This window comes from Ambystoma mexicanum, chromosome 2p, assembly GCF_040938575.1.
Source record: "Ambystoma mexicanum isolate Mex_15411 chromosome 2p, UKY_AmexF1_1, whole genome shotgun sequence".
Classification (NCBI taxonomy): domain Eukaryota; kingdom Metazoa; phylum Chordata; class Amphibia; order Caudata; family Ambystomatidae; genus Ambystoma; species Ambystoma mexicanum.
This window is the reverse complement of record NC_090923.1, coordinates 86,412,437-86,433,612: the sequence shown is the minus strand read 5'-3', so window position 1 is coordinate 86,433,612 and position 21,176 is coordinate 86,412,437. Positions and strand designations below refer to the sequence as shown.

General features: G+C 44.6%; 1 protein-coding gene across 4 annotated transcripts in view; it reads right to left on the bottom strand.

Moving 5' to 3' along the window:
• Nucleotides 1-21,176, bottom strand: part of IMPDH2 (inosine monophosphate dehydrogenase 2) — a 603,389-nt gene that overhangs the window by 229,935 nt on the left and 352,278 nt on the right. For all 4 annotated transcript variants that reach the window (XM_069643304.1, XM_069643305.1, XM_069643307.1 and 1 more), the window contains one exon: nt 8,718-8,861. In XM_069643304.1, the coding sequence (XP_069499405.1) occupies nt 8,718-8,861 (144 nt within the window). The remainder of the gene's footprint in view (nt 1-8,717; nt 8,862-21,176) is intronic.

Below are 21,176 nucleotides of genomic sequence, written 5' to 3'. Positions count from 1 at the left end.
CGAGGCATTGTGACGTGGATTCAGGGCCTTAAAACTCTACACCAGCCTTGCTTTAATGGTTGGCTCAGTGAAGGGGTGTTTCACTGTTCGGTGGCCTTCTTCCCAGATGTGATCGAAGATGGGAAAGGATACTATTTGCTTTTCGTCTTTTACTCATATGATCAAACATTCTTTTGGTCAGAAGGTGCAAGGCCAAACTGCTGGCACACACTGGTGACCATAGAATGGACCGCTCCCATTTAATCCGGTGGTGACTGTTTTGGCGCTTCTTCCGGTGGGTCATCTATTGGGTGGAGGACCGGTCGTAGTGATACTGTCCTGCAGATCATTGGGTTCCATGTTTGAAAGCCCATTCCACCTGTTCTAGGTGGGAAATGTCTTAGCAGCCGTTCGGGCAACCCAGTTATTAGTGATGAAGACCTATAGGGTCTAGGTATCATGCGCTTGGCCATTTCTTTTGGATGGGGCTGATGGGGAGATGTGGATCTTCTCGGGGATCTGAATCTGGTAGGTGATCTTAACCTGGTAGATGATCCTAACCTCCTTGGCAATCTGGACTTTCCAGGAGACGTTGGGCTTCTTGGTGCACTTCGTGTTATGTTGGGAGTGCCACCTGTGGCACTTGTAGTAACATTGTATTAAGCTGTGCCAAGAGGCTTTGCAAGATCAAGACTTTTAGTGACAACACCACCTGAGAGTTTAACAGGGGTTGGCTTGGTACAGGGATGTGTGGAGCCAGGGCAGGAGTTGCCTTAGGCGTTACCGGAGGACTGTGTATTGGAAGTTGGGGGGCCGTGCTGGCAGCAAAGGCCTCTCCTTTGTTTGTTTTTCTACAATGGCCGAGTCAGAGTCTGGTGAATTACCCTGTTGTGCCTCAAAGTCCGAGACTATTCGATGCAGCAATATTCCCTCTGGCATGATGTAAGAGTAGTTGATTGACGATACTTGTGACATGAACGTTTGCACCTCCTTTTGTATATGCCCCTCTTCTATGCTGCAGGGGAGGCTTTCTGGCGCAGATTACGCTGCACATTTTAGCAGGCCTGGTGACTTGCCGCCCTCCGGCTCTGCAGCCTTTTTTTGTTACGTCTGTGCATGGCTCTTGCCTGGTCGTGGATGATGACAATCCATAGTGATGCTGCGATTCCCTCTGCACTGCCGTATGCGATTTATTTCATGGACGAGTGTGTTTGGGATGCCTGTGCACAATTAAGTCTAGTGCCATGTCAACGGTACGGCCTGAGGGGGCTTTCGTCGACAAGTGAGTCGTCCATGAGTGGGCCGTCAATGATGGATCACGGTTTTTGATCTTTCGTTGACGACAGTGGTCTGACTGGGCCTTTTTGTGGTACTGGTTGTGCTAACGGTGTTGAGGTCTTCGGTGACTGTTTTACCGCAGGTGATAGCGGGAGCCCCCACCTGTGCCTTTCGCCGATGAACCAGTCAATAGTATAGGCTCTTGTGAGGCCTGGCTTGATAACAGCACCTCACAAGTGTGTATATTTTTTGTTGGTCTCTCCTCGGACCTTGCTTTCTTTTATATGGTGGCGGTGGGTCTTTTTCCCCCCCAGAATGTATTGCTACTGCCATGCACCTGGAGGACTCCGCTTCTGGGGTTGGAGTAATTCCCTTTGTTGAGCCAGCAGGCTAGTCATCTGCCTGTCCCTCAGTGTTTTAGCACTGAAGCCCTGACGTATGTCACACTCCTCACTGGGGTGATTGGGAAAGCGACAATAAACAGGGACTTTTTTGATCTAATCTCCATCCCTTCAAAAGAACGTTCACTTATGTGTTCTGTAGACTGTTTTGAAGCAGGGTTTGTCATGGATCGGTTTTATTTGGAGAAATAGTTATAAAGATTGCTTGAAGTAGGTTTTCTTCGTGTTTGAAATGTACGAGGACTCCTTTCAGCAGGACATGCAGTTAGAACCTGGAGTGCTAGATACTCAATGTCCCATTGGGTGGGCCAAAAGCACCCATAAGGAGAGTAATGGGAAATCGGGAGACCCAGGAGGGGGACCGAAGATAATCACTGGAGTGCTTATACACGTCTCAGTTGTAACAAAGTAACCAAAGAGAATGAAAAGAGTAAGAAAAGAGTAGGAAAACCTCTGGAACAGTAAGGTTCGTTTCAGACAAGATCTGAACCTGAAAGTGGCACAAAGGAAAGGAACAAATCTAAAAATAAGACAAGAGGAGTACAATGAAGGAAGATTAAACAAGGAGAAAAGACTGTCAAAACTGAAGAGCACTATATTAGAACTGAATGATTCAATTGAAAGGAACTGCTAAGAACTATCTAAAGATACTTTATTGAATCGAACTTGGTTCAAAAACCCATCCACAAGAGAAGGGAGTCATTCTTAAAGACTTACTTAAAGTGGTACGTTTTGTGTCTTTCGAAGTGTCGGAAACAGGCGCTGAAACTTTAGGGGCGGCATCCTGTGGAGTGGAAGACTTGGAATCATGCATCACATGCAGAGGTGCAGATGGTCGAGAACCCCCAGGGTTACCACGCCCACCGAAACTGACGGTACGGTCAAAGGAAGCAGAGGGGTTGTGTTTAGCCTTGGTGGTGTGAGAATGCGTGCCCCTGTCGCCAGTGGGTGGTCTCCCTGTAGAAGTACGCTCGGCATGCCCAGAGGGGCCGGTGATGGGCATGCAGGCTGATCGACTCCACAACAGTATCTTTGGCTTTGAATTGTAGCCATGGCTGCTGGAGGGATCCTCGTTCGATGCGACAGCGCCAGTGGGCTAATGAGACTCGGCCTGCATGGCGTAGTGGGCTCGCCGATTTGTGTGCCTTACTTTAAGCATCTTAGGCTTAATGTGTTGACAGGCCTTGCAACGCCACTAGTTGTAGTCACGAGGTAAGCAGTTATTACACTATAAGTGTCCCTTCACGGAAACTTCCCATTACAGGAAGGGCAATATTTAAATGGAGTTCTCTCCATCATTAAGTGGAAAAAGAACAGCCAGACAAGGGAAAGAAGAGGAGGGAAAAGAAAGAAAAGGCATTCTCTTAAAAGGTAATGTTGAGAATAATTACCCAACTGTTCGGCCGAAGGCTGATGTGTTGGCTGCTGGCAGCTATCAAGAATTCAATAAGATTCACAGGACGATAAACAGAACGGCCATCGATGAAATTGCTGAAATGATGTTTCAAGGATGCAACGAATATAGCAATAAATCTCATCATTAATCATGAAAGCTACCAACCAGTATGGTGTAAAGAACAATCTGGGGGGACCTCGATGTACGAGGGATCTTGGTTACACTACAAGTCACGGATAGTATTACAATCACAGCCAGGTGGATGTCCCTGTTGGTAAAAAAGATGCAATACTCTGCGATTACTACTGGATGTTGACTATATACACAGCATGTGATTCCAGCAGATTCACAAGCATTAGAATCACTATGTGCACTTGTTGGGGGTGGTGGGGGATTTGGTTTTGGGAGAGTGGAACAATTTAGAAAAGCCCTGCAGAGCGGTTTTCTAAATCAAACTTTCACGCCTCTGCTGCAGACAAGTGTGTTAGGCAAAGTTTGAATGCAGTACCCCCTGGGAACACTACAGGCAACCCAGCCTTTGGTATAAGCTTGTACTAAACAGATTTGGTAGCGTGTTCAGCAACCAGGCTTATCTCAAGAGAGGAAATGTGAGCAGTAGTGGAGTTTCACAAAGCTTCACAGTTACAGGTATTCAAATAAACTCTTACACTCAAGGTTCCTTGCATAAAGAATTATTAATTTAACAGTCAGTTGTAAAGCCTTCTTTAGAAGGGAGCAATATAATATTAAAACACATACACTTCAATACTGTACACTCTGAGTTTCTCAATCAGACAAGAACCTTTTGGGATGGCCCACAGACAACCCACACCCACAGGTGACTTCAATAACAAGGGTGCTGGGGACATTATATCCTACTATTGGCATTCAGAACACTCTTAAAAGTTGGTAAAAGGCAACGATTATTAGAACACAAGAGATCACCAATATTCTTAAGCAGGGCAAATACTTTCAGACCCTGTTAGAAGAGTCATACATTTCAATAGGCTAAGCCAAAGTCAATGGGCAAAAGTCTTGGATAGGATGAAGCACTTCTGGTAAGTAAATGGAAAAGTCTTTGCACAAGTTCTTAGGAGTCTTTGATAAAAAGAAGAATCAAATGTAGGTCCACAAGCTGATTAGACTTCTGAGTTGCAGAAGTTACAAGCACTTCCACAGTAAGAGGTAAGTTCTTAGACTTGTTTTACAGTACCTTAGCAAAGAAGAAAAGATGCAGCTGATGACTTCTGCTCCTGTTCAGCTCTATAGATCTCACTGTTCCTGGGCCTCAGTCGTGGGTACAAGAGTGAAGACTTTGGGGGACTCCTGCACTCGGATGGTCAAAACTTGCAACCGGCAAACTTCACTTTCATTGGCAGTTTCGCGTTTCAGCTTCTCGCGGCTATCGCAAATAGCAACTATGTGATTCCTGGCTGTCAAGATGGACTGGCCTTGCTTCTGGGGTCGCGCACTCTGCTGAGGGGGCTCCGGCTTGGTCAGTCCTGCTCCCTGGGAGTTTAGAGGATCTTCCAAAAGCTTTAGGCCAGTTTAAAAGTAAAGCACACAATCTGGTCTCCCTCTCCCTGGCTATACGGTTTCCTTTAGCAACTCTGAGGAAATTCAACCTGCTCCGAGATGGGTGTCCAGGTGGCTTACTTTGGAGTTGACTGGTCCCACCAACTCAAAGGGAGAATTCGTCCTTGCAGGGGCTTCTCTGTCGATGCGAACTTGGATTTTCGGCACTGTAGCAGGGTTTCACCGGGCAAACCAACGGTCCAGGAGTTGCATCAGGCATCCTCTTCAAGCTCTTCTTAGTTTCCTTCGTCCAGTGGTCGACTCTGCCTTCCAAGCCAAAAGACTCGCCTTTTATTCAGTTCTCTCCCATTCATTCCGGCCTAGCTGTCACTCAACCAGCAGGATGGCTGTCCTAGCCGGACAATCAGCCAGCCAATCACCAGAGAGTGCATTGTGTCTCCTAGGAGACCCAGCACAGGGAGTTTCGGGCACTTCTGTCACTTCCTGCCTACCCCCAGACACTCTGGAGCCAGAGGCAGGCTTCACTCCTGAATCCTGCCAAAGGCGAAATGACCAAAGACCAAACCGGGTTTGGCGCGCAGAGAAAATCTCTAGAAGGACCTTTCCACAAAGACGTGGCGAAAAAAGAAGACCGGGGACCATTTTGTTAAGGATGTCTGTGCGCCATTTTGAAAAAGATGGCTCCTGCGGTTGCTTTACCGAGCTGCGAACAGTCGCAGTGAATGCAAACCATGGTAGTTCAAAAACAAAACCATTGCCACCAGCCATTCAGTGAGGAGAGGGTAACAAAAAATGTTACCCGAGCATTTAGAAACAGGGGATACTAAGTAACCCCTCCAGCACTCTATTGTAAGATAGTGTGTGCTGGGTCTAGAAAGTTACAACGGTAAGTGAAGTCAATTTCATTTTACTGCTCTGGGAAACAGTAGTTTATCCCCAAGAAGGTATTTAATCCTTGGGAAATCTGAAAGACTTCCCCCCCCGTGCCACTGCACTGTAGGTGCTGTGTGACAATGTAAAAGATGCCACTTATGGAGTTTGGCAGACTCCATAACAAAAAGAAACGCGTAAAATTCACATTAAGGTACATGAGTGAGAAAAGGGGTCTCACTCTCTCCAGGTTAAAAAAAAACTCCTCAAAATCCAGCAAAGTTGCAGGGGGTCTCTAAGGTGGAGGGAATCGGCACATTTCTGAGAATTCTCCCTAACAAAGTGCACGCAGGGGCCGTTAGGCAAGGCAGACTGAAGACATGGCCGAATCAGGCAAATGTATTTTGAGGTAGAATGTAGCATGGTGAGGGCGGGGGATAAATGGGGGTTCAGGAAGTGTGTTTGTGTAATGGAAGGAGGGGGGGGGGGGGGGGGGGGGGGGGGGGGGTGTGTGTGTGTGTGTGTGTGTGTGTGTGTGTGTGTGTGTGTGTGTGTGTGTGTGTGTGTGTGTGTGTGTGTGTGTGTGTGTGTGTGTGTGTGTGTGTGTGTGTGTGTGTGTGTGTGTGTGTGTGTGTGTGTGTGTGTGTGTGTGTGTGTGTGTGTGTGTGTGTGTGTGTGTGTGTGTGTGTGTGTGTGTGTGTGTGTGTGTGTGTGAGAGAGAGAGAGAGAGAGAGAGAGAGAGAGAGAGAGAGAGAGAGAGATGAGAGCAGTGGGTTTAGGATGATGTATGTTGTCGAGAAGGAGAAAATTGGCGTTAGGGCCAAAACACCCCCTGTTTTAAAGTGGAGGGCAGGGGATTTGGTGCAATGGGGTGGAAAAACAATAATGTTTGTTGCAAGGCCTTCAATATTTCACAATAACACACCGAACCATATATAGGGTAGGTGTCGTCACAACTGGTCTCCCGTATTGGTCTTTAGTGATTGGATGAGTCAGTCTTTCTCGTCTCCAACAAACAGGGAATGGGGTGTGTGGGGTCTGTTTTGAGTGACTCAATGGTTCATATTATTAAGAGTGTCCGAGTGGGTTAGTTGGGACCCGACCTGGGATTCCCAAGTATGACCAGTGGGTGGGCTCCTGATTCCTATTAACATGTGTGCAACTGGACCCTCTAACAAATGTAAAAGAAATGTACATCATATCTTTTCTACCGCAGAATCCTGCTTCATCTATCTTGATGAAGACAAACCTTTGAAACACTATCTCCTCCCTTGCAATAAAATGTTCTCACCTCCAAATCCTAAGCTCCCCTCTCCACAAGAATTTGTTCCTAGACCCTAAACACCCCTCCTTCACCTCAAGACGAATCTCCAAAATGATCTCTTCCTCACTTCTAAAGTTGAAGTAGCTTTCTCTCTCACCATCACTTGCTCCAACCTTCTCCCAAGGAGTATCTTCCTTTCTCTTACCGTATCCCGGTCTTCCTATCTCAACTGAAGTTTAATTCCTCATTGGTTCCTTAACACCACATGACACTTCGTCACACATACTTACAATTTATTACTGATTGCTTGTCCCACTTTACACTGAAAATGTTTAAATGCTGTAATAGTAGTGGTTATTACCCAAATAAATGGTTTTCAGATTATCAACCTCAAAATGAAGCACTGAGTTGGCCATGACCTAGATTTGTACTGAAAACATGCAGGCTGTCACCATATCCGAGAATGAAGTACTTAACATGTACAGGAAATTCAGTTCCATTTAGAACTCCACTAACTTTTTGGTAGAGTAAGTCCTAAAAGTTCATTTTCGGAAGTCATAAGACTGCCATGCTTAAACGTTTGGGAGTAAATTACTTTTGTGATGAACTGCAAGAGAAAAGTTTGCTTGTATTTTCAAGACTTTGATTTTACAAATCTGAGAAAAAACCTAACTGTATTCATACACATTTCAATATAGACCTAGGAAGTATACGTAAGGCATGTGGGATGCATTCAAAGAAATTGGAAATACCACCCGCATGTTTAATGTGTGACGCTCCACATATTCAAGTGCTACTTTAAATAGTACAATCTCTGAACGAGACTATATGGCCCCCCATTTTTGGATGTTTTCGGTCTCTCTCTGGGAATACAAATTTTCAGAAAGCGCTTTGTACTGGTTACATGCAATGCCAAACGAAAGATGGGACTCTGCAACAATTCTAAGCTAATAAATAACTTAAGGGCCTGCTTTGGTGAAAAGTGTTGCATGCTAATGCAAGTACAGCACAATGTAGGAAAGTTGCATCTTCAGTTCTGGTGTAGGAAGAACCAGTTAGATTTTAGGAAGAGTAATTAAGGGACTGTTCTAAATTCAGTAAGTAGCTTAGAGACTCTGTACTTCTGAAAAGAATTGCAATTGCTTCTTCAACTACTATTTATGGAGTCAGTCACAGGATGAATGGATCTGAAAACACCAAATTTGCTCCAAACATGTGCAGCGGACAACCTGCATTTCAGCATTTATTTCTTATTTCTTGGGACGCAGTTGAGCCAGCAAGCAACAGCCTACATACTAAATATATTGTCTTGTAGCTCAGTCAACACCTCTGAGATTAGTCTATAAAGTGGGTTGCAAGATTTGGAGAGGTTTACCAAAGGCAATTTCATCTCAACCCATTTAAAACAAAATCAGTCCTTAGACTGCTGGTTAAGGGCCTTTGATTTAGTGCAACTAACTTTGAGGCACAAGACTTGATCCACCCAAGAATTCTTCACCCGGATCATGACTCAGCCCACAAACAGTGCCAGCTTTTGCTGATAACAATTCACTGCAACCTTTAGGACATTAACAATCTGCAGAATCTATTCAAACTGTTTGAGAAGGCAAAACACAAGAAAGCAGCAACACTGAGTGCTACACTGTAGATCGATCATTCATTGGAAATTTAGCAGTTGAAAAAATACAAAATAGACCTGGTCAATGTTTTAACCAAAACCAAACTTCTGAACCAATTAAAGGGATCAGTGACTTGGTCAATCCCACTTTCTCTATCTCAAATGTAGGAGATTCAATATAACAGACTATATACACTATAACAGTCATCCTCTTAAATGTTCTGCATTCAATCATGTAGGTAGAAGAGGGCCTAAGCAATTAGCTGTGAGGTTGTCAAAACAGTTGTCCTGTTAGGTATCTTTGTACATTATGGTGTCCATGCTCAAAAAACAAGTACGTTGTCAACATTTCACAATCCAAACAAGATGTGTTACCTGTGGAAGCCCCCAGTGCAAGAGCCTTTGCAATGTGTCCTACAGACTGAATGCCACCATCTGCAATTACTGGAATTCCAAACCGTCTTGCATACTCTGACACTTTGTATACTGCAGTGGCCTGAGGCCTGCCACATGCCAACACTAAAAGGGGGAAAGGACAACGTTATTTCATTATTTAAAAGGCAGCTTTATGCATGATTAGATCTATATATTTTTTAAAATAACCTAAACACCTCATGGGAGGGTACTGCTGGTCTCGTATGCAAAACAAGTTGATCCTGGGAGAAACATGAGAAGTTAAACGAGCAATACATTTATGGGGATTCTGGTAAACTAAGGCCTTACTCTCCATCCGTCACAACTGGTTGGTATTTGCCTGCACCGCAGGCATGTTTAGGATTGTGGTCTTATTCTGGGTCTTCGAGTCCATCATGCAACTACCTCTATAAAAACCAAATACTTAACTGCAATATAACACTCCCCCCCCCCCCCCACCACCACCACCACCACCCAGTAAGGTTGGAGAACATGATCTGCTCAAAAGAAGTGAAAGCGTGTTGTAAATGGGAGAGCAAAGACTACGCATCTTTTATCCCACTCTCCATCCCCTTAACCGCCCCTTAACCAACTGCTTGGGAACCAGACCATACAGCTCAATCACACGGTTGGCACGGACAATATTTGCAGACCAAGTTCAAGCTTCTGCACGCCATGGAGAAGAAGATGCATTCTTTGATGCAGCCTCCAAGGAGTATTGCCTGTAAAAAGCATTTGACATTACCCACTTTACTAGCCTACATATTTTGAGATAGATAAGAGTCTCTGAAATGTCACAGATGGTACCTTGTTCTGCTGGAATGTGGACAATGCCCTATATGCAGCAATTCCCATGAAGTTCATAGTGCAGAGGAATGCAGGAAACATTTCCTTCAACGTAAAACTTTTTATAAAAAAAGCAGCTAAAGTGGAAGATTGATGGGTCACAGCAATGATCCGAAAGGTTTACTTCTGGTAAGGTAATGCTGGAAGAACACATTTCCTAATTTATGAAAAATAACGACAGTTTACGAAAAATATGGTCCTGAAAAAAATTGACCACTGTTTACTTGAAACACAATGTATGACTCCTTAGAAGAAAGAGCCTGCACTCAATGATCCAACTGTCAGAAGGGAAAGCTAAAAGAACAATCTCGGACGATATGTTCGGATACCAGACAGTCATCCTTAAATAGTTTATGCGAGGCATCTTAAAAAGTGCCCTAAAACGATACACTTCACAAAACTTTACATACCTTAAATGAACAATTTTCTGGTATTAGATGCAAAAATCAAAGAACAAAAGTGAACATGTATTTTAAGCTAACAAAAGTATTTAGGCCAGGGTATAAAATATGCCGCCGCCACTGGCTAGTGAAATCACACCATTTCTTACTCTTGACAAGTAAGAAGTGGTGTGCTGTTTGTATATGTAGAGGTAAGATGGTACCTTGCAACTTGAAATCTTTGCCACCCCTCCCCCGATTAAGACGTAGAAGTGTTGGTTTCAAATCAAATATGACACTACTTATGTTGCGTCATTATGGAATATTTTCTATATTGAGTAGTATGTTATGACACCAATGACACAAAGATGCATAAAATCAGATACCATCCCACCATTTGTTCACAACCATTCTTGGCATAGACAACCCACTGTGCAACAGCATTAATGCCAAAATAAAATTGTCCCACCACCCAGACCAAGAATTACCCTGCACATGCTCCCAGTCCCACCCCCAGTCCTTTCACCAGCAGGTAAATATCGGATGCCTATTGGCAAGGATGTGGGTGGACTTTATGGAGTAAATAAGATTAGGACAGTATTCGCTACTTTACCCAACTCCATTATCCTGTCAGTTTATCCCATTAGTAATGGATGAATTCCAAAACATTCTGCAAAGTCGGAGACTGGTAAACAAGTGTGCCAAGATTGACAACTGCAGTTTCTGCACACATTCTTGAAAACAGCCTACCCAAACTAAGGATCCGCTTTGGAGCTGGTGTTCGAGTAATGAAGGCAGACCATGATTAGAGTGGCACATGTTGCCCCTTTGCAAATTTCCTCTATTACAACAGGTTTTTGGTATACCACAGATGCAAATATCAGGCTCTAGCCATTGGTTAGACATCTGGCTTTTGTATTTAATACATTGTGTGTAATGAGCATGTGGAGGCCAATGACCAAGTGAGATTTACTACCTTTCATAGAGGATCCAACTTGTAGGATTAGAATAAGCAAGCAATCTTGCTACAGTCGCCTTTGTCCCAGGACATGCATTCTCCAAAGATTACTTGGAAGGGAAGAGCACTTTTTCATTTAACTTAAGAATGTTTCACTCTAATGCCAAAGACGTGTAGCAGAATGTGTGTGGTTGATAATTAGGAGGTTGGGGGAGAAACCGAAGGGTCTTCTGGTTCAGAAGAACAAGTTACTTACCAACTGTGACGTTCTTTCGACTGGATGTTCCTCCCACGTATTCCTCATCTTATGATAAATCGTCATCTCCAGCTTTGCTGCTTCGGAAAAAAAAATTCTCGGCAGAGGGCGCTGTGCTTGATGTCGTGGCATCGATTGTCCCTCGACGGACTCTGTACTCTGTCGACGTCACCGATGGTATAAATAGCTCGAGCCGCGCCCGTTGCTTCAGTTCTGTTTTTTCGATGAAAATATAGGAACTCCACCCAGGTGTGCCCCATGACAGATACATTCTTCGTGAGAGGAAAGTAAGAAAACGTAAACTGTACTGCGGGGTAGGATGGGAGGGTCGATGAGGAATACGTGGGGGGAACATCCAGTCGAAAGAAAGTTACAGTTGGTAAGTAACTTGTTCTTCGAATGGATTGTGTTCTTCGAATGGATTGTGTCCTCCCACGTATTTCTCATCTTATGATAGACTCCCATAGCAGTGGCAATTTTGGAGGTGGGAGTACTAATTACAGTTTTGATGGACAAAATGCAGAACTGCCTTGGCAAATAACTCCTGATTGGAGGAGGCAGTATCCAGGCAGTAATGCTTGATAAAAGTATGCATTGTTTTCCAAGTTGCAGCTGAACAAATATCTGCTGCCGGAACTCCCCTCTTTAGAGCCACAGAAGCTATTCCCGTTGTAGAATGGGCTTGAAGCCCATCTGGTGGGTCTTTTCCCGCCAATCTGTAGCATTCAATTATGGCCAAAATGATCCAGCAGGATATGGTCTGTTTTGTTACTGATAAGCCCAGTTTATGACCAGTATAACCCACAAACAGTTGGTCATCTTGTCGTAATTTAGACATCCTTGAGACATAAAAACTAAGAGCCCTTTGGGATCTAGTCTGTGCAGTCTCTCCTCTTCCTTGCCCAAATGAGGAGGAGGATAAAATGTTGGTAGTATTATTTTTTGTGACAAATGGAAGTCCGAAACTACCTTTGGTAAAAAGGACGGTTTAACCTTAAGGACTAAAAACAGTATATGGTGGTTTGCATGAGAGAGCCTGAAGTTCACTAACCCTGCGGGCTGATGATAGGGCCACAAGAAGGACAGTGTAGTATCGGGGATGGTAAGAAGACATCTGGATTCAGGTAAGGCACAGGAGACCAGTATATATATATAAAAGGAGTGAGTTTATTTATAAGGTACAGAGTTACAGGGCTAGTTATATAGAAAGGGGCAGGGAGCTAAACAGATGACATCCTTTCAGTAAGGTTCTCCCATCCTGTGTTCCCAACTGTAGCTCTTGGAACCTTCAGGTCCCATCACATTCCATATGACATAGCTGTGTTCTACCATCAGCAGCACTGTGTGCACCCAGTGCAAATAGATAAGTACAACACTACACATCTCCCTCTCATCAATTGAACACCAAACAAAGTATCACAAACCAAGCATTAAAAGAGGCTCTCAAAATTACACACTCCTGCAAATCCGTAAAACCTATACAACATTCACAACCAAGAAAGCGTATCCACATTCACGTAACTAACAATCAAAACAACCAAGTACACAAATCGCCACCTGCCCGGGACTGCCACTCCCGGGCCTCACAACTGCCACTTGCGAGCACATACGTTCCTTGCCACACTCTCAACCATCAGAGCGTATCTCCTCCCACTCCATCTGCCACCTGGAGACAAGGGTCTGCCACACCCAGCACAACCGCATACTCACGCAACCATCAGGAACTATCTAACATTCATATGAACCTCTTATATTTTATCCTTATCAACATTACATTTGCCTCACAACCATAACTGCATAACTACATACACCACCATTCCTCTCAGAAATACCTGTGGTTTGCGCCATCACATATTCACATACACACCCTGCCATAAGAAACAATGAAAAGTGGGAAAATGCAGAAAAGCAAACTCACAAAACAAAGATCACATTAAAACAACGCAGCTGGAAAAAAACAGCGCGAGAAGAGAATACACCGCGACAGAGACTGATCAGATCTGAGTCCAAGTGCAAATGATCTTTGGGAAAAAAAAAAATTGTTTTGAATGCAGCCAAAAATTGAAAGTATCCAAGGTTTAAAAAAACATGTTAGGCCAAGGAAAATAAACCGGTAATATCTTCACATGCATGCCATATGTAATATGCCCAAAAAATGGTATACATACCATGCAACATTCATGTCACATTTAACCATAGGGCTATCTCCTTTAACATGGAGATCACTCAGCAATTTCACTTATATATTTCATGACATCAGAACGATGCTGTGCCAAAAAAAAAATATTATACTCTAACATGACAACAGAACGATGCTGTGCCACTTAAATTATACTTATTCCAATCCACATCTTGGATAATATATTATTAATGAACATATTTCCCCTTGGAAATAACACATTTAATATATGAATATGCATTGCAAATATATATGAAATTCAGCATTTGAAGACCTGAAAATCCTATAATATTGTTAAACACTACACGCAGGAAAAAATAATTTTTTTCTTTGTGTTGTTTGTTGGTTAGATAGTGTTATGCATAAATACACCCACTCATCCTCATATAGTAAGTGCAATCACACCCAGTCACCCTTTAAAATATTGGCATATGCATCAATACAAAGTAACATATATTACCGTGGCACATACCCTAAACATTCAGATTATGGCAACACTGACTGGTTCCTATTAGTTGCAAGCATTATAAAATTGCATTACTAATAAACATTTAAATAGATTGAAGTGCATAAATTCACATGAAAAATCAGCCAGCAACATTTCTGTACTTAAAAGTAAAATGTCCATGAATTACATGAAGGAATATGTCAGCAGTAAACCAAAAGAATTTCCCAAATTTTCATTATGCAGCAAAAATGGGGCATAACAAATTCAAATGGCATTCTCACTGAAAAGTTATAATGTGCACATATTGTCCATAAATTGCACGTAGATACAATGCTTGTCACGGGAGACATTGTTGTTACTTCCATGTTCTATAAAATCCACATTAAACACACCAGCGAGCGAAAATAAAATGATAAACAGTACCTTATATCCAACAGAACGGGAAACGCTCGCTGGTGCTCCCACTCTCCAGTTGATTCAGCAGTACCGGAGACAATACTTGTTTAAATAAATGAAACATTAACAAACAGTACCTCACGTTTCGCTACAACGGAACGGGTAACATTGCTGGTGCTCCCCTGCTCCATTAATTGACTGCTGCTGGAGGGTTATTTCTCTATAACAAGTACCAAACGTATCTCCTTGTAGGCTGCTCCCATAATGGAACATCTAACATTCATATGATTTTTTTTTTTTTTTTTTTTATATATATAAAAGGAGTGAGTTTATTTATAAGTTACAGGGTTACAGGGCTAGTTATATAGAAAGGGGCAGGGAGCTAAACAGATGACATCCTTTCAGTAAGGTTCTCCCATCCTGTGTTCCCAACTGTAGCTCTTGGAACCTTCAGGTCCCATATTCCATATGACATAGCTGTGTTCTACCATCAGCAGCACTGTGTGCACCCAGTGCAAATAGATAAGTACAACACTACAGACAGTCTTTAGTGTAGACAGTAGTGCAGAGGCTCAAAAGGTATGCAAGTCAAAAATGTTAGTACTATATTTAAATCCCAAGTTGGGACATGAAAAGGTACTGGAGGGTATACGTTAGTAAGCCCTTTTAAGAATTGAATAATTAATGGTATTTTGAAATATGAAACCTCTTCCACGGTGCACTTGAAAATGGACTGCGCAGCAAGGTATCCTTCTATTGTTCCTATCTGGAGCCCCAGATTGGCTAGATGTAACAGAAAAGAGAGCACCATCTTAGTGCCACATTGAAAAAGGGTCCACATCCTTATCTTTGCACCAGTTACTAAACCTGTTCCAGCGACATCTGTACAAAGATTTTGTTGCTGGTCTTCTGGCCGAAAGCAAGACTTCCATTACGTCATCCAGAAGATCCCAATCCTTGTATCTCAACCTCTCAGAAACCATGCGTGAAGGTTGAGTGTCTTGACCTCTGGATGGAGAACCCGACCTTCCTCTTGCGAGAGAAGATCCTCTCTTTGTGGAAGACGTATTGGAGGGCAGACGGACATGTCTAGAAGGTCCGGGTACCACGTCCTCTTGGCCCAATCCGGGGCAATTAGGATCATGGTTTTCCTGAACTTTCTCAACCTCCTGATTACTTGAGGAATCACGGGGACTGGGGGAAACGCGTACAGCAGTGGAAACTTCCACACCACTACGAATGCATCTCCCAGAGCTCCTCTTTGAGGAAATTCCCTTGAGCAGTACTGATCGCACTTCCGGTTGATCGCGGTGGCGAACAGATCCACTTGAGGGGATCCCCACTCGTGAGAGACCGTGCTCTGCCTGCTTAGAGCGTCTGCCGCTGTTTCTTCTCTCCGGCTAGGTGAATTGTCGAGAGAGATTCCTTCTCGTATTGCCCAGAACCATAGCTGCATTGCCTCTCTGCACAGTGGTAGTGACCCTACTCCTCTTTTGTTGAGGTAGTACATGGCCACCGTGTTGTCTGTCATTATCAGGACATTTTTTCCCTGTACAGAGGGCAGAAAGGCCTTCAGCGCTAGTCTGATTGCCCTCAGCTCCAAAAGGTTGAGGTGTAGTTTGGACTCCGATGTAGACCAACAACCGCTGATTGTCAGATCGTTGGTGTGTGCTCCCCACCCCGTGAGTGAGGCGTCCATCACTACTGTTATCTCCGGCCATGGTTGCCAAAAAGATTCTCCCTTGAGAATAATGTTGTTGCAAGCCCACCATACAAGATGCTGAGCAACTGCGCTCGGGACTTGCAGAAGATCCGACATATTCCCTGAGAACTGGGACCACTGAGTTCTGAGTGCCCATTGAAGGGATCTCATTCTCAACCTGGCCTCTGGTACTAAAAAAATGCAGGATGCCATGAGGCCGAGCAACCTGAGAAAATCGAAGGCCGGTAGACGTTGGGCATTCTGGAACTTCGTTACCATCTGCTGCATGTGGAGAGCTCTCACTTCGGGAGGCGAGGCTTTCCCTGAGGAAATATTCAAGACTGCTCCGATAAACTGGAGCTTTTGGGATGGTATCATATGAGACTTGTTGAAATTGAGGGAGAAGCCCAATTTGTGGAGGAAGTGGCAAGTGATCGAAAGATGTTCCTGAGCTTGTCTTGGAGAACTTGTTCTGATCAACCAGTCGTCCAGGTGGGGGTAGATGTGAATACCCCCTCTCCTGAGACTCACTGCCACAACTGCCAACAGTTTGGTGAAAAGCCTTGGGGCGGAGGTCAACCCGAATGGCAGAACCCGAAACTGATAAGGAGAGTTGCCAATCGCGAACCTCAGGTACTTTCTGTGCTTTGGATGGATTGGCACATGAAAGTAAGCATCCTGAAGGTCCAATGATACCAACCAATCTTGAAGTTGGAGAGCCTGAAGGATCTGAGAAAGAGTGACCATCTTGAACTTGTCCTTCCTGACGAACTTGTTCAAGTTTCTTAAGTCCAAGATGGGTCTCGGTCCTCCGTCCTTTTTTGGGATGAGAAAATATGGGGAGTACCAACCCCTGTTCCTCTCCGCTACAGGTACCCGTTATATGGCACCTTTCTCTAGCAGAGTTAAAATTTCCTGAAACAGGAGCGGGTCTGGAGTTTTTTCAGAGTTGGCTCCCGTTGGATGATTCTGAGGCCTTTTTTGGAAGGGGAGACAGTAACCTTGAGCTACTGTTTCCAGTGCCCAAGCATCTGAGGTAATGCCTCGCCATTCCTTCAGATGCTGAGAGATCCTGCCTCCCACTGGTGTTTTGTGCAACAAGGTCTCAGAGAGATTTGGAGGCGGCTGCAGGAGTGGCTGAGGGCACAAATGCCGCTCCTGAGGCTGATTTTGCACCTCTTCCTCGTTCTCCATGAGGGAAGTTTCTTTTACCCATTTGAGAAGCCTGTCCTCTTCCTCTACCAAATGAGGAGTAGTAACGAAAAGAACAACCCCTCCAGGAAGATGACCCGAAATAGGGTTTTAGAGGCTGGCGCATGGAGGCACTAAGCGATTTAGCTGCCGCTTTTGAGGTCTGAAGATTTTCTAGGCTTTCATCAGCCTTACTGCCAAACAGCCTCGAGCCATCAAAGGGCATGTTGAGGAATCTGGCTTGCACATCTGGTGCAAACCCCGACTTCCTCAACCACGCAAATCTGCGTAGCACAATGCTTGCAGCCATGGATCTGCTGATACCATCAGCAGTATCCAGTCCAGGCTGGAGACATTCCCCCATTGCCTCCTTCCAGTCTTTGACTATATTCAGGAAGCCTTCCCTTTCCTCGCCTTCCGGAATATGCTCAGCCGCCGCCGAAATACAGTCCCACAGGGTATGGGTAAACCTGGCCAGGGTACAGGTGACATTTGTCGATTTAAGGGCCATACTGCCTGAAGTGAAAACTTTACGTGCCCAGGCATCAACTTTGTTATCCTCTTTATCTGGAGGGATAGTGGGATATGCAGTTTGCTTTGCTGTGGATGCTGGCTGAATAACTAGACTTTCTGGAGTCGGATGTCCGTTTAAGTATTCAGGATCCGTACCAGCTGGTCTGTATTTCTTGGGGAAATTACTATCTGCAGCAGCAATGCTCTCAGGCTTTTCCCAGTTTTTCTCCACCCTCCTCTGAAGAGCCCTGTGAAAGGGGAGAACTGGATCTTTTTGAGGACCTCTGACAAGTATATCCGTCATGTCATCTTGTTAAAAAAACGGGTGAAGTGTTACCCCAACCCATATACTCAATTAATCTGGTCATAAGACTCCTGTACCCTGAGTCTGCATGCTCTGCAGGATCAGGTCTGGCAAACTAATTCTGGGGAGGTGTCAATTCCACTGGCAGAATGTAGTGTCACTCAGGTCTCTCATTTTGGACTCTTGATCGAGTTCCTCAGGAACTTGTTTCGTGCCATATGAAACACCAAAGGGAGTAACTTCCTCTTCCTCCGAGCCAGATTCCTCATAAATTGAGGACATGGACTTAAAGTTTGACCTGGGCAACGGAGTAAATCTTCTTTATTCCTCTACTATACACGTCGAAGGAAAAGAAAAATCTTTCAAAGTTGTCGAAGGAATCTTCGATGACTTCGAAGATGACTTTGATACAGGCATCGAGGTTATTTTTGGTTTCGATGCCGAAACGGTCGACTCCTATAGCGTCGATGAAGTCGTCGAAGCCTTTGACATGTTTTTTATATGGCACCGGAGAGGTGCTCGACTCTCGAAGAGTCCTCGACGACGTGTCGTCAACTCGAGTTTTTCAAGTATCCTCGACACTACCAGTTTTTACCAAGGTAGTCTTAGACTTCCCTTTGTCGTCCAATGGAGCGACCTTAGGTGTATGGCTCTTCCAAGATTCATTCGAGGGGGTCGGGGCTGCATTCTCGAATACCTCCATCATCTTTTTATGAAATTCTTCCCATTTTCTGTGAGAATCCGATTTCGTCGGACATCGAATTTCTTCAGTTGACTTGGAAGATGATGATGAGGGAGATCTAGGTCTCCTCTTCATTTTTTTGGACGAGGAAGAAGAGTTACTCGACCTATTTGTAGATCGAGATCTCTTTGAATGCCTATGGTGAGCCGATTCCTTCGAATCAGTCGCTTTATGTTTTTTGGACGTAGCCTTCTTAGAGGCTTCCCTCCCCACCGACAGTTTACCTCTCCTCTCACGAAGAGCTTTCTCTGTCAAGGATTGGCAGGAACCACAGTCTTTGGTCCGGTGACTGGAACCGAGACACCAGAGACGAACTCGGTGGGGATCCGTGATCGACATTTTCGATCCACAATCTACACACTTCTTGAACCCAGTCTTGGGTGTCGAAGGAGTCGAAGACATTTTCGTCACTGAAAATCTCAAGCGCGCCGTTCGATAGCAAAGCGATCGGAAAAACGGAACTGAAGCAACGGGCGTGGCTCGAGCTATTTATACCATCGGTGACGAGTCTGTCGAGGGACAATCAACGCCACGGCCTCGAGCACAGCACCCTCTGCCGAGAATTTCTTTTTCCGAAGCAGCAAAGCTGGAGATAACGATTTATCATTAGATGAGGAATACGTGGGAGGAAACAATCCATTCGAAAGGAATGTTTCGCACCCATAGGTAAAAGTTTTTTTTTTCTTTTCAAAGTGGATACGGTGGGCTACCATGTCTTTTTACTGTGTATATGGAAAGACTATTCAGACCACAAACCTTGAATTACAATCTTAAAGGAGGAGGTCACAGCCAATAAAAAGATTGTTGTCCAAGTCATGAGCCTTAATTTATCAGACGCCATTAAAGGACTTGTGACTTAGCAATGAGTACTATTTTCAGATTGGGAGGAGCGTGAAATAGAGGATGCAGTCTTGAGAGTGCAGTAAAGTGTCTTAACTACTGGGATATGAAGAGGGAAGGAACTAGTTAGTTACTTACCTGTAATTCCTGTCCTCCAGCATGGGTCTTACATGGATTTACATGCTCATGAATACTCCCTTTCGTCAGGCCGGGAATCCTCCAATATTAAAACAATTTTGCTTTAAAGCTAAAATTGCTAGTTGCTTCTGCCACTTTGGGTGATACTATTGCCCCAGCCAATGACATTCGTCCTCCTAAACTCCACCCCAGGTGGCCATCTTCAGATATGGTCATGCACAAAGTGGCAGTATGAACCAAGAAGAGCCAGAGAGGGGAAGTAGGAAGGGTACGCATGTGAATCCATGTAAGACCCAGCCTGGAAAACAAGAGTTACAAGTAATTAGTACCTTCTCCAGCATGGGATATTACATGGATTGACATGCTCATGAACACGATTACACAACATTACATATCTACAACCACAGGAGGTGGCAAGGTTCACAGAAGCAATACATGTAGCCCTGGAACAAACTCCCCTCATACAAACAGGATGTGAAGCAATGCTTGGCTGGCATGACGGGAATCCCTGTAGACAGCGTGTGGGTAGACCTCCACATAGCAGCCCTGTAGATGCTGAGCAGTGGAACAGCAGAGAGAAACGCTGTAAGTGCATTAGCTCTGGTGGAATAGGCTTTCGGCAGGCCAGGTAGTGGTCTGTTGGCCAAGCGATGGCAATGGTGATACATGCAGAAAGCCACTTGGAGATAGAGGACTTAGACAGGGATTTCACATGCCCTACATGTCGAAAAGTGACAAAAAGCAGAGATATCTTTTGAAAGTCCTTTGTGCGCGAAACACTGAACATCAAAGCAGACGCAACATCTAGCGAATGGAAAGATCTTTCAGCAGGTGTAGAAGTGTTTGCAAAAAGAACTGGCAGAACCAAAGGTTTGTTTAGATGAAGTCCGAAGGGATCTTTGGCATGAGGGAAGGATGAGTTCACAGAACCACTTTAGCTTAATTAAATGACAAATATGGAGGCTTATAGCAGAGTGCCTGCATCTCCCCAACCCACCTGGCCGAGATGATTGCCACCAGGAAGGTGGTCCTTCCATGAAAACCTTCACAGAGGCCCGATGCATAGGTTCAAACTGAGGCCCCATCAGTTTTCGAAGATACCATCTCCCACACAGGGGGCACAGCATTCGCTGGAGGGAATGTTCCAAAGAGGCCCTTGACCTTGTGTGACCACAAGGAGAGCTTGCCCGGAGCACAGGTGTATCAGGATATGGCAGCCAGGTGCCCACTAGTAGATGCATGGGCAAGGCCAGCCTTGGCCAGCAAGAGCAAGTAAGGAAGAAGCTGCAGCGCTGTGATGCGCAGCAGGGAATCTGGAACTACACTGTAAAGTGATTCCACTTGTGTTTGTAGCAGGTTCTTGTGGCAGTACTAGTGTCTAAACTCTAGGGCTGCAGGAGCCAGGCCACAAGTCTCAGACACTGGGTCGTGGTGCAGGATGGACCCTCCTCCTTCTCTGAAGATGTCTTGAAGGGGAGGCAGTTTGATCGCCGAGACTACCGACAGGTGGAGTACGTCCGAGTACGA